Consider the following 14,026-nt stretch of genomic DNA (forward strand, 5'->3'; position numbering starts at 1 on the left):
AATACTGAGGTGATGTCAACATGTATTAATTATGATTGTTTTAAATGGATAGCCTGAAATGGTTTTGTCAGCTCAGATTTACTATAGCTTATATCACCTAGTGTTCTTATTATTTTATGTATTCATTGTGTGGACCAAACCGAGATCCCGGTACTGAACAGTTTGGTACGAATACATGTACATTTAACACCCCTACAAAATAAATAAATAAATAAATAAATAAATAAATAAATAAATAAATAAATAAATTATATATATATATATATGGTACTTTAATTCTTCTCCTGACCTGAATAGAAATCCAATTGACCTGTGGGTTGTATTCACAAGGCAAGGGAAGAAACCGGGAGGGACCACCTGAACTTGCACAATTACAAGCGCTCCTTTTCTGTTGCAAAAACGTTTTGCTACAGTGTATGACCCTGACCCTGCTCTCCAATGACTTAAACCCATGCCCAGAAAGAGCCAAACATGCACAGGAAAGGATATTGGTCACGGGTGCGCTGCCTCTTGGCCAGGCTGTCCTCGTCGCTGATGCCCGCCACCAGGTACTTGAGGCCGGTGATCCAGGTGCGTGCTTCCTCACCCATACTGGAGACCAGGTCCAGGGACTCCAAGCGCTCTCCATAGTACAGGCTGAAACAGCAGTTGGGATCAAAGCTGCCCTCAGAGTAGCGCTGGAAGATCTCAGACTGCTTACCCTCGCACACCTCTCGGATGGAGTCGATGGAGACTAGGGAACGAGGAAGCAAATGGTTAGTTCACCATCACTCTGAAACAGTGAAACTCTGACCGTTGAATTTGGGCCTTTACCGCCACCATTTTCACATTGCCAACTGGAACACGTTAAAAGACGGGGGGAGAGTATTTCGAGGGAAACCAGAGGAACTTCAAAATGTAGCCTATTAAAACTTAGAGAATCAGGAAGTCACTTGATGGAGCTGATCCATTTACATAACTCTCATATTCATATTATATTGAGTTCATTCCATTTGGTGGGATTGGAATTATTTTAACCCGGTTTGGTGTATAACGAGGCTGAAATGGCAGCGGGCAGCTAAGGGAGGGATGGAAGCTTAACTTAGAAGTCTTTATTACGAGACTTAGGCAATATGATATGGCTACGATTTAGCTTGCTGTGCCCGAAGAGCTGTGTTATTAAGATGAAACTCTTAGGGGATAGTAATGACATTTTACAGGAAATTCATTAACATTGAGCTACTTTTCTCCAAACAGATTAAATGGGTATATACAGTCGCTAGTGAGTTTACACACTCCTTCCAGTCTTCACATTTTTTTCTGCCCTAAAATACCATTTTAAAAAGGGAATCAATTGGGATTTTTTTCCCCCTACAGATCTACACAACCTACTCCACATTTTCAGTGAAAAGTGAAAGAAATAAGCGAAAATCTTCCAAATAAAAACAAAACAAAACATTGATTGATTGCTGATGTCTTCAGACTCCAGAGTGGAATCACCTTTGAGAGCCGTTACAGCTGTGAATAAGATTCTACCTCCAACAACTCTCAGGCCAACATACAGCATACATACAACATACAAAATAATGCAATCACTTGATTAAATGAGGGATGAAAAAGTATAGTGAAAACATGTGCTTCCACGCAGGTGTAGTTCCTAAATCTAATCCAGAGCGAATTTAAGAAGCAATTAGGGTTAAGCGCCTTGCTCAAGGGCACATCCGATTTGTAACCTAGTCGGATCTGGGATTCGAACCAGCGACCTTTCGGTTACTGGCCCAATACTCTTAAAATCACTAGGCTACCTGCTGCCCTAGTTTTTTTTTTTATCCATTATTTCACCAGGTAAGTTGACTGAGAACACGTTCTCATTTGCAGCAACGACCTGGGGAATAATTACAAGGGAGAGGAGGGGGATGAATGAGCCAATTGTGAACTGGGGATTATTAGGTGACCGTGATGGTTTGAGGGGCAGATTGGGAATTTAGCCAGGACACCGGGGTTAACACCCCTACTCTTACAATAAGTGCCATGGGATCTTTAATGACCTCAGAGAGTCAGGACACCCGTTTAACGTCCGAAAGACGACACCCTACACAGGGCAGTGTCTCCAATCACTGCCCTGGGGCATTGGGATATTTTTTCTTTAGACCAGAGGAAAGAGTGCCTCCTACTGGCCCTCCAACGCCACTTCCAGCAGCATCTGGTCTCCCATCCAGGGACCAGGATCAACCCTGCTTAGCTTCAGAAGCAAGCCAGCAGTGGTATACAGGGTGGTATGCTGTTGGCTAGTTAATTAAGCATTAGCATCCAGCTTAGGATCATGTATAAAAATGCTGCCTTAGGCCATTATTGTTTATTATTATTATTATTATTTGGCTAACACGGCTACATGGCTACCACGGCTACATGGCTACCACGGCTACCATGGCTACCACGGCTACATGGCTATGTCCCATAGGATGACAATGCCCCCATCCACAGGGCACAAGTGGTCACTGAATGGGTTGATGAGCATGAAAATGAATAAATGTCAAATGCCATGGCCCTCCCAGTCACCCAATCTAAATCCAATTGAACACTTTCTGGAGTGGTGCCTGAGACAGTGTTTTTCACCACCATTAACAAAATGACATATTATGGAATTTCTTGTGGAGAATAGTGTCACATACCTCCAATAGAGTTCCAGACAATTGTAGAATCTATGCCAAGGTGCAAAGAAGCAGGTTTTTGCTTTTTTTTTGGTACCTCTTTTCCATGTTATTCAAATTGGTAGTTACAGTCTTGTCCCGGGTCTGTAGTGACACCTCAAGCACTGTGATGCGCAGTGGACTACGGCACTGCCACACAGGAGGCCCATTGAAGCTGTTCTGGCTCATGGTGGCCCAACACCCTATTAATGTAGGTGTTCCTTTTTTTTGGGCAGTTACCTGTATATCCATCGTTTTTGTCAAAATTGCTCAAGATTAGTCAATTTGGTTGGCAGATTTAAGTCAGGGCTGAGACTGGACCGTTCAGGAACACTCAATACTTATTGGAAAGCCATTTTGGTGTGACCTTTGCATTAAAATGTGTAATTGTCCCTCTGAAAAAGGAAAACTATCCCAGGGTTAGGTTTTCAAATCAAATCAAAGTTTGTCACGTGCGCCAAATACAACCTTACAGTGAAATGCTTACTTACAGGCTCTAACCGATAGTGCGGAGAAAAAAAAAGTGTGTGTGCGTGTGGGGGGGGAGGGGGGGGGGGGGGTAAGTACAGAAATAAAACAACAGTAAAAAGACATTTGAAAAAAGAGTAGCAAGGCTATACACAGACACCTGTTAGTCAGGTTTATTGAGGTAGTAGTATGTACATGTGGATATGGTTAAAGTGACTATGCATATATGATGAACAGAGAGTAGCAGTAGCGTAAAAGAGGGGTTGGCGGGTGGTGGGACACAATGCAGATAGCCCGGTTAGCCAATGTGTGGGAGCACTGGTTGGTCGGGCCATTTAGGTAGTATGTACATGAATGTATAGTTAAAGTGACTATGCATATAAGATGAAAAGAGAGTAGCAGCAGCGTAAAAGAGGGGTTGGGGTGGGGGGGTGGCACACAATGCAAATAGTAAAAACTTGTCGTCCTAGACTTGGCACCACTTGCCATGCAGTAGTAGAGAGAACAGTCTATGACTGGGGTGGCTGGGGTCTTTGACAATTTTCTGGGCCTTCCTCCACCAACGCCTGGTGTAGAGGTCCTGGGTGTCAGGCGGCTTTGCCCCAGTGATGTACTGGGCCGTACGCACTACCCTCTGAAGTGCCATGCGGTCAGAGGCTGAGCAATTGCCGTACCAGGCAGTGATGCAACCGGTCAGGATGCTCTCGATGTTGCAGCTGTAGATCCTTTTGAGGATCTCAGGACTCATGCCAAATCTTTTTAGTTTCCTGAGGGGGAATAGGCTTTGTCGTGCCCTCTTCACGACGGTCTTGATGTGTTTGGACCATTCTAGTTTGTTGTTGATTTGGACACCAAGGAATTTAAGCTCTCAACCTGCTCCACTACAGCCCTGTCGATGAGAATGGGGATGTGCTCGGTGCTCCTTATCCTGTAGTCCACAATCATCTCCTTGGTCTTGGTTACGTTGAGGCATAGGTTGTTATTCTGGCACCACCCGGCCAGGTCTCTGACGACCTCCCTATAGGCGGTCTCTTCATTGTCGGTGATCAGGCCGACCACTGTTGTGTCGTCAGCAAACTTAATGATGGTGTTGGAGTCGTGCCTGGCCATGCAGTCATGGGTGAACAAGGAGTACTGGATGGGACTGAGCATGCACCCCTGGGGAGCTCCAGTGTTGAGGATCAGCATTAAAGATGTGTTGCTACCTACCCTCACCACCTGGGGGCGGCCTGTCAGGAAGTCCAGGATCGAGTTACAGAGGGAGGTGTTAAGTCCCAGGTTCCTTAGCTTAGTGATGAGCTTTGTGGGCACTATGGTGTTGAACGCTGAGCTGCAGTCGATGAATAGCATTCTCATATAGGTGTTCCTTTTGTCCAGGTGGGAAAGGGCAGTGTGGAGTGCAATAGAGATTGCATCATCTGTGGATCTGTTTGGGCAGTATGCACATTGGAGTGGGTCTAGGGTTTCTGGGATAATGGTGTTGATGTGAGCCATTACCAGCCTTTCAATGCACTTCATGTCTATGGACGAGTGCCACGGGTCTGTAGTCATTTAGGCAGTTTGTGTTCTTGGGCACAGGGACTATGGAAGTCTGCTTGAGGCATGTTGGTATTACAGACACAATCAGGGACATGTTGAAAATGTCAGTGAAGACACCTGCCAGTCGGTCAGAACATGCCCGGAGCACACGTCCTGGTAATCCATCTGGCCCCGCAGCCTTGTGAATGTTGACCTGTTTAAAGGTCTTACTCACGTCGGTTACGGAGAGCGTGATCACACAGTCGTCCGGAACAGCTGATGCTCTCATGCATGCCTCAGTTTTGCTTGCATCGAAGCGAGCATAGAAGTGATTTAGCTCGTCTGGTAGGCTCGTGTCACTGGGAAGCTCGCGGCTGTGCTTCCCTTTGTAGTCTGTAATAGTTTGCAAGCCCTGCCACATCCGATGAGCGTCGGAGCCGGTGTAGTATGATTCAATCTTAGCCCTGTATGGACGCTTTGCCTGTTTGATGGTTCGTCGCAGGGCATAGCGTGATTTCTTGTAAGCTTCCGGGTTAGAGTCCCGCACCTTGAAGGCGACAGCTCTACCCTTTAGCTCAGTGCGAATGTTGCCTGTAATCCATGGCTTCTGGTTGGGGTATGTACGTACAGTCACTGAGGGGATGACGTCCTCAACGCACTTATTGATCAAGCCAGTGACTGATGTGGTCTACTCCTCAATCTCATCGGAAGAATCCCGGAACATGTTCCAGTCTGTGATAGCAAAACAGTCCTGTAGTTTAGCATCAGCTTCATCTGACCATTTTTTTTATAGACCGAGTCACTGGTGCTTCCTGCTTTAATTTGAGCTTTTAAGCAAGAATCAGGAGGATAGAGTTGTGGTTGGATTTACCAAATGGAGGGCGAGGGGGAGCGTTGCACGCGTCTCTGTGTGTGGAGTACAGGTGATCTAAAAAAAATCCCTCTGGTTGCACATATAACATGTTGATAGAGATTTGGTAGAACTGACTTAAGCTTCCCTGCATTGGGGCCTCCCGGGTGGCGCAGTGGTTAAGGGCGCTGTACTGCAGCGCCAGCTGTGCCATCAGAGTCCCTGGGTTCGCGCCCAGGCTCTGTCGTAACCGGCCACGACCGGGAGGTCCGTGGGGCGACGCACAATTGGCCTAGCGTCGTCCGGGTTAGGGAGGGATTGGTCGGTAGGGATCTCCTTGTCTCATCGCGCACCAGCGACTCCTGTGGCGGGCCGGGCGCAGTGCGCGCTAGCCAAGGTTGCCAGGTGCACGGTGTAGCCTCCGACACATTGGTGCGGCTGGCTTCCGGGTTGGATGCGCGCTGTGTTAAGAAGCATTACGGCTCGGAGGACGCATGACATTCACCCTTCGTCTCTCCCGAGCCCGTACGGGAGTTGTAGCAATGAGACAAGATAGTAGCTACTACAACAATTGGATACCACGATATTGGGGAGAAAAAGGGGTAAAAAAAAAAAAAAAAAAAGCTTCATTAATGTCTCCAGCCACTAGGAGTGCCGCCTCTGGGTGAGTGGTTTCCTGTTTGCTTATTTCCTTCTGTGGTGGTAAATAAACAGCCACGAAAAGTATAGCTGAGAACTCTCTAGGCAAGTAGAGTGGCCTGCAATTTATCATAATATACTCTACTTCAGGTGAGCAAAATCTAGAGACTTCCTTAGATTTCATGCACTGTGTATATCCCGCTAGCTGAATATCCATGTCATCATTCAGCCACGATTCCGTGAAACATAGGATATTACAGTTTTTGATGTCCCGTTGGTAGGATGATCGTACCTCGTCTAGTTTATTGTCCAATGATTGCACGTTGGCGAGTAATATTGACGGTAACGACAGCTTTCCTAGTTGCCTTCTGCAGGTCCGGACGAGGCATCCGGCTCTTCTTCCTTTGCATTGCTTCCTTTTGCAAATAATTGGGATGTCAAGCTATTAAAATTAAGTTAAACCATAAACGTTCGTTTTCATGTGAAAATCATCGAATCTTTGGGGTCCTATTTGCTAAGTCGCTGAATATATTTTTTTACACTGCAGGCTTCCTTCTTTCACTTTGTCATACAGGCCAGTAATGTAGAGTGTATGCAATGTTGATGCTCTGTATTTTTGTGTAATGTGGAAGCAGTAGCATGTTATGGGTATGCTTGTCACCAGCAGAGACTGGGGAGTTTGTCCGGATCAAAAGAAATATGAAAAGGAGCTAAGATCAGGTAAAATGTTAGCGGAAAACCCACCGTAGTCCTCTGAAAACCTAACCCCGGGACAGAGTTGTATTTTTCAGCAAGACAATTGCACACATTTGAATGCAAAATACACACTAGAATGGCTTCCCAAGAGGAGTTGAGTGTTCCTGACACAGTCACGACTAAAATGTGTTTGAAAATCTGAGACAAAGTTTCAATATTGATTTGCAACCAAATTTGAGCTTGAGCAATTTTTACAAAAACAATGGATATGTTGTTCATTCAGAAAATATTCTATAATTTTCTTTCACTTTTAAAATGAGGAGCAGTGTAAATCTACAAAGAAAAATCCAATGTAATCCCTTTTATTTTATTTTTTTGGGGGGGAACAGTGAAATGTAAAGACTGCAAGGGGTGTGTATACTTTCACTAGGCAATGTACGTGGTGACCATTTTGAGTTCACCGTACATGTTGAACATTTTGAGTTCACAGCACGTGGTGACCATTTTGAGTTGACCTCAAACCCATTCAATTTTCTGACACCCAAAAGGTGAGTAGTGTTTCCAGGAAGATTGACTCAGTTGTAAGTAACCTTTTGGAGTGATGCTCACCTCATTTGGTTTCTAATTATATATGTATACATTCTGTCTGGTTTCAAGAAGCTCTCCCCACATCATTCTTTTATATGCCAGCACCTGTTAAACATGCGTAATCCCCTTGGAAAGACTAACTAGCAGGTCTATAGGCCATCCAACCTGAGCAAGAACAATCAGTCCGTCCAAAAGCCTTTGTGGCCTTTGATTCATGCCGGGAATATAAGACACGATGAACTTCAATGTCCCCAAGGGGGAAAATCGTCTTGGACACACAGTACTTCTCTGTACACAAAAGACACTGTATATTATACACTCAACATAATACTAACACTGCACATTACCCAACATGCACGTTGTTCCCTTCTCATAATATAAATCCTTCAACAGATGGGTGGGGCTAATGCTTTAGAGGGTGTGAACAAAGCTGAATGGTGTAGACAAAGAACAGCTCTCCAGTAGGTGTACCAAAACATTCAAGGGACATTTTCTCAAAAGTGGAGTAACTAGTTGATCAACTTTCAAAGCAGAATTGCTTTCCTATTGTTCCTCAACTGCAGTGTATGGTACCATTTTCTAACTCCAAGTCTCTACTTTATCCAGTGTAAAAAACACAATTTCAAATGTTGTTGCATGTGACCGAATCGAGGTCAGTCACACACACGACAACACATTTCCCTTACATTCAGGCAGTGTATGCCGTAATGGTAATCAATGAATCTACAAATAGAATAATACAATAATGTTTGTTGATGCATTTCAGTTCAACTGCATAGACAGAGAGAGTGTTCATTTTAGAAGTCTCAGCTCACTGCACCCCAGTACCCATGGCAGTCTCAGCTCACTGCACCCCAGTACCCATGGCAGTCTCAGCTCACTGCACCCCAGTACCCATGGCAGTCTCAGCTCACTGCACCCCAGTACCCATGGCAGTCTCAGCTCACTGCACCCCAGTACCCATGGCAGTCTCAGCTCACTGCACCCGAGGAACCATGGCAGTCTCAGCTCACTGCACCCCAGTAACCATGGCAGTCTCAGCTCACTGCACCCCAGTAACCATGGCAGTCTCAGCTCACTGCACCCCAGTAATCATGGCAGTCTCAGCTCACTGCACCCCAGTAACCATGGCAGTCTCAGCTCACTGCACCCCAGTAACCATGGCAGTCTCAGCTCAATGCACCCCAGTAACCATGGCAATCTCAGCTCACTGCATCCCAGTAACCCTGGCAGTCTCAGCTCACTGCAGTCCAGTAATGTTGTGTCCTGTACAGGTGGGGCAGTAGAGAAATGGTTATATACTGTGCCTAGTGACAGACTGCACATCCTTGTACAGTTTTACACATTTTACTGGCTTAGATTCAAATCTGTATTAAATAATACATTTTCAATGTAAAAAAAAGAAGCTGTCTTGACAATGTATATCCATTGTTAATTTGTTTCAGGTGAATCCTAAGTGATTCCTGTGCTGTTTGGGACTACAGTAATAGGCTCCGTGGGAGAGATGGAAGTGCTGATTGTTGATGTGAGACAGAGTTAACGGACTTTTACGTTAATATGTATACCAAACCGACCGTGGAAATCCTTCATTCCTTTTAATTCCAGGGCAATACAGAAGTAAGGAAGTAAAATGTGAGACACTGGATGAGGATCAGTCAGTCAGCCAAAAAGATTAACTCTTAGACTTGTCATTCAAGCACAATTAAAACAGATTTGGTCTTAACTCCTGTTAATTCCCAGTCTAAGCAGGTCAGCCATTCAGTCAGTCAGTAAACCAGACAGCGAAACCACTCACTCTTGGCCTTCTCGTTCTTGCGGGAGGGCCGCCAACGGATGCAGGACTTGTGTTGGTCCAGGTAGAAGTAGCGCACCAGTCCTCTGGAGCCGCCGCGCAGCTTCACCATCTGGGTCCCTGTCTGCATGGAGCTCATGCATTTCTCCACTGGAGAGAGAAACACAAAGAGAGAAGGGGGGGGGGGGGGTTAGAGTATGAGAGAACTGTTACATGAGTTGTTGTTCCTGCATGTGTATAGAGCACTTTGGTGTGAGTGAGTGTGCGCGTTTATTTGAGAGTCTCTCTGAGATAATGAGGGATACCATGCATTTGCATTGCAGTAGGTATGTTGTCAAGCACCAATTAAATAATTCCAGTCTGTAGCTCAAGCAGATAAACATTTACCCACATAAACACTCACGGTCTCACGCACACAAACACACGAATATGGCTGTCGCAGCCACAAGTTTTTTGCTTGGTAGGAGTGAATGAGTAGACTTCTCCCCAAAATCCCCTTAACCAGAAACATAGTGCAGTTCACAGCGTGTTAAAGGGGAAATTAACCAGGAACATAGTGCAGTTCACAGTGTGTTATTAAAGGGGAAATTAACCAGGAACATAGTGCAGTTCACAGCATGTTAAAGGGGAAATTAACCAGGAACATAGTGCAGTTCACAGTGTGTTATTAAAGGGGAAATTAACCAGGAACATAGTGCAGTTCACAGCATGTTAAAAAACCTCTCTGGGATAGGCGGGATGCTTGCGTCCCAACTGGCCAATTGCCAGGGAAAATGCAGAGCGCCAAATTCAAATAAAATACTATAAGAATCAAACTTTCATTAAATCACACATGTAAGATACCAAATTAAAGCTACAATCGTTGTGAATCCAGCCAACATGTCAGATTTCAAAAAGCCTTTTCGGGCAAAAGCATAAGATGCTATTATCTGGATGATAGCACAACAGTAAACAAAGAGAGAAACCATATTTCAACCCTGCGACACAAAACGCAGAAATAAAATATAAAATCATGCCTTACCTTTGACGAGCTTCTTTTGTTGGCACTCCAATATGTCCCATAAACATCACAAATGGTCCTTTTGTTTGATTAATTCTGTCGATATATATATCCAGAATATCAATTTATTTGGCGCGTTTGATCCAGAAAAACACAGCTTCCAACTTGCCCAACGTCACCACAAAATATCTCAAACGTTACCTGTAAACTTTGCCAAAACATTTCAAACTACTTTTGTAATACAACTTTTAGGTATTTTTAAACGTTAATAAATTGACCAAATTGAAGACGGGATGATCTGTGTTCAATACAGGAAGACAACAAACTGATGCTACTTTTCGTGACATGTGCCTCTCTCAAAAAGTCCACTTCAAGTGACACTCATTCAAGATGGCCGTACTTCTTCATTACACAAAGGAATAACCTCAACCAATTTCTAAAGACGGGTGACATGCAGTGGAAGCGGTAGGAACTGCAAACTAGTCTCTTAGAAATCTGGTTTCCCAATGAAATTTCTCTATTCAATGACAGTGACCTCAAAATAAATTAAAATCTGAATGGTTTGTCCTCTGGGTTTTGCCTGCTATATAAGTTATGTTATACTCACAGACATTATTCAAACAGTTATATAAACTTCAGAGTATTTTCTATCCAGATCTACTAATAATATGCATATCTTATATTCTGGGGATGAGTAGCAGGAAGTTGAATTTGGACACGCTATTTTTCCAAAAGTGAAAATGCTGCCCCTTATCCCGAAGAAGTTTTAAAGGGGAAATTAACCAGGAACATAGTGCAGTTCACAGCATGTTATTAAAGGGGAAATTAACCAGGAACATAGTGCAGTTCACAGCATGTTATTAAAGGGGAAATTAACCAGGAACATAGTGCAGTTCACAGCATGTTATTAAAGGGGAAATTAACCAGGAACATAGTGCAGTTCACAGCATGTTATTAAAGGGGAAGTTAACCAGGAACATAGTGCAGTTCACAGCATGTTATTAAAGGGGAAAACATGGACCAGTTGTTAGGAATCCATAGGTTTGTGTAGGATCCAGTGTTGAAACCAGGTGTCGAGGCCAGAGAGCTTGTTAAACACCGAACATACTTCAAGAGGAAAATGGGTAACACTGAAGCAGACAATTTATGTAAAGAGAGAGGTTACCAAAATATCACTCCCAAATTCAGTGCATTATTTTGGTTTCAGTTTGACAGCTCCTTCACAGAGAGCCCAGTTGTTAATGGCATCCATATTTAGCTGGTGCAGAGCCACATTTTTAGGCCCTTGGCTAAGGAGGAGGTGTCAATCACATCCTATTGATCAATCAAATCCCATTGATCAAATCACAACATATTTTAATAATATATTGCCATTGGCTACTAAGTATAAACATCTTCATTGACATTTGCATCTTCATTAAAACAGAAATGGCCAGCTCTCCAACTTGATCTATAACCAGTGTGTGTGTGTGTGTGTGTGTGTGGTATAAGTAATAGATATCCCACTGAGGAATTGCTCTAATTGGCCATTGATTTGGCTTCCCTGGGCTCTCATCGGGCAATAGTGAGAATGGGCACCCGGGGACCCAGGTTAATTCAGTCCCGAACCCCAAACAGCCCATTTCCTCCAGGGCATAACGTAGGACACAAGCCGGATCGCTACTTACTTCAAAGTGCTATACCAATTACTGCTACATAGATGCTAATGATACAGGCTACGGTGTATGGCACTATACTGTTAACCTCACCTGCCAGCAATAAGCTGAACAAGAGATGTGTATTTAACCCAGAAGAGATGTGTATTTAACCCAGAAGAGATGTGTATTTAACCCAGAAGAGATGTGTATTTAACCCAGAAGAGATGTGTATTTAACCCAGAAGATACATTAAGTCATATGGCCAACTCTCTCTACTGCTGTAGGTGGGGCTAACTGAGATCAACAGATAAGACTGTGGGAAGTCTATAGAGATGAGAACATGGAGAAACACTTCCAACAGGAAGTCAGCGAAGACTCCAGGTGTTCTTCTGACCTGTGTCTTTGTTGCCCAGTCGTCTTCTGCCACACCATTGTGTCCTCCCTTCCAATGGATCAATAAAGTTTAAATCATTTCATTCGCTGTACGTAGATAGAAGAACATTTTAAATATTACCAAGTCGTTCCAACTAGACCTGGCTATATCAACAACAACAACATGTAAACACGCCGGGCTATGCAAACAGTCCAACACCTTTATTATTGTGGGTGTTTATATTATTCTAATTTCAGGCTATTTTAAGAAAAAATAGAAATAGACCACCCATTGACTTTCATTGGAATGCCCATTCTAGTCCTTCTATTTCTATTGCATGGAGACACAGTAGTGTATTCATGGTAGCCTAGTGGTTAGAGCGTTGGGCCAGTAACCGAAAGGTCGGGGACTTGTCAGCTCGAATCCCCGAGCTGACAAGTTAAAAATCTGTAATTCTGGCCCTGAGCGAGGCAGTTAACCCACTGTTCCCCAGGCTCCGAGGACATGGATGTTGATTAAGGCAGCACCTCTCTGATTCAGAGGGGTTGGGTTAAATGCGGAAGACACATTTCAGTTGAATACATTCAGTTGGACAACTGACCAGGTCTCCCCCTTTCCCTTATGTGCAATTGGTTGAGCCAAGCAAAGCTCTTTATTGGCAGGACCTCTGACTGACCTGTGGGTTACCATGGCTCCAACCCAGAAACAAAAATAACAGACGGCGAGAGGGAGGAGCCTCTCTCTCTCTCACACTCTGGGCTTGATCAATACCATCGCTCTGCTGCACACTACCCATAGGCTTCCAGTGCTCACTCATCTACACACACACACACACACACACACCAGCAGTGCATGAATAATAAAATAGGCCTGTATTCCCCTCTGTCCCAGTCTGAACTGTGTCTGCCTCTTCAGCTCTGAATGTGTCCCACAAGGCCGTCTCCTTCCAACCTTTCTGGAAGTCCCTGACCAACATCTGCTGCAGTGCTACCATCACAGCCCCCTGGTGAAGACCAACATCTGCTGCAGTGCTACCATCACAGCCCCCTGGTGAAGACCAACATCTGCTGCAGTGCTACCATCACAGCCCCCTGGTGAAGACCAACATCTGCTGCAGTGCTACCATCACAGCCCCCTGGTGAAGACCAACATCTGCCACAGTGCTACCATCACAGCCCCCTGGTGAAGACCAACATCTGCCACAGTGCTACCATCACAGCCCCCTGGTGAAGACCAACATCTGCCACAGTGCTACCATCACAGCCCTCTGGTGAAGACCAACATCTGCCACAGTGCTACCATCACAGCCCCCTGGTGAAGACCAACATCTGCCACAGTGCTACCATCACAGCCCCCTGGTGAAGACCAACATCTGCTGCAGTGCTACCATCACAGCCCCCTGGTGAAGACCAACATCTGCCACAGTGCTACCATCACAGCCCTCTGGTGAAGACCAACATCTGCCACAGTGCTACCATCACAGCCCTCTGGTGAAGACCAACATCTGCTGCAGTGCTACCATCACAGCCCCCTGGTGAAGACCAACATCTGCCACAGTGCTACCATCACAGCCCTCTGGTGAAGACCAACATCTGCCACAGTGCTACCATCACAGCCCCCTGGTGAAGACCAACATCTGCTGCAGTGCTACCATCACAGCCCCCTGGTGAAGACCAACATCTGCCACAGTGCTACCATCACAGCCCTCTGGTGAAGACCAACATCTGCCACAGTGCTACCATCACAGCCCTCTGGTGAAGACCAACATCTGCTGCAGTGCTACCATCACAGCCCCC

General features: G+C 45.0%; 2 protein-coding genes across 3 annotated transcripts in view; one reads left to right on the top strand and one right to left on the bottom strand.

Annotated features, from left to right (window-relative positions):
• The window catches only part of tnr5 (Tumor necrosis factor receptor superfamily member 5), a gene marked incomplete at its 5' end in the record, with an annotated part of 1,066,050 nt that overhangs the window by 845,507 nt on the left and 206,517 nt on the right, over nt 1–14,026 (top strand).
• LOC110531267 (1-phosphatidylinositol 4,5-bisphosphate phosphodiesterase eta-2) overlaps nt 1–14,026 on the bottom strand; it is an 85,200-nt gene that overhangs the window by 56,197 nt on the left and 14,977 nt on the right. For both annotated transcript variants that reach the window (XM_036988873.1, XM_036988874.1), the window contains exons 2-3: nt 9,224–9,370; nt 490–733 (exon numbers count right to left, since the gene is read on the bottom strand). In XM_036988873.1, coding sequence (XP_036844768.1) covers nt 490–733; nt 9,224–9,370 — 391 coding nt within the window. The remainder of the gene's footprint in view (nt 1–489; nt 734–9,223; nt 9,371–14,026) is intronic.

Source organism: Oncorhynchus mykiss, chromosome 9, assembly GCF_013265735.2.
Source record: "Oncorhynchus mykiss isolate Arlee chromosome 9, USDA_OmykA_1.1, whole genome shotgun sequence".
Taxonomy (NCBI): domain Eukaryota; kingdom Metazoa; phylum Chordata; class Actinopteri; order Salmoniformes; family Salmonidae; genus Oncorhynchus; species Oncorhynchus mykiss.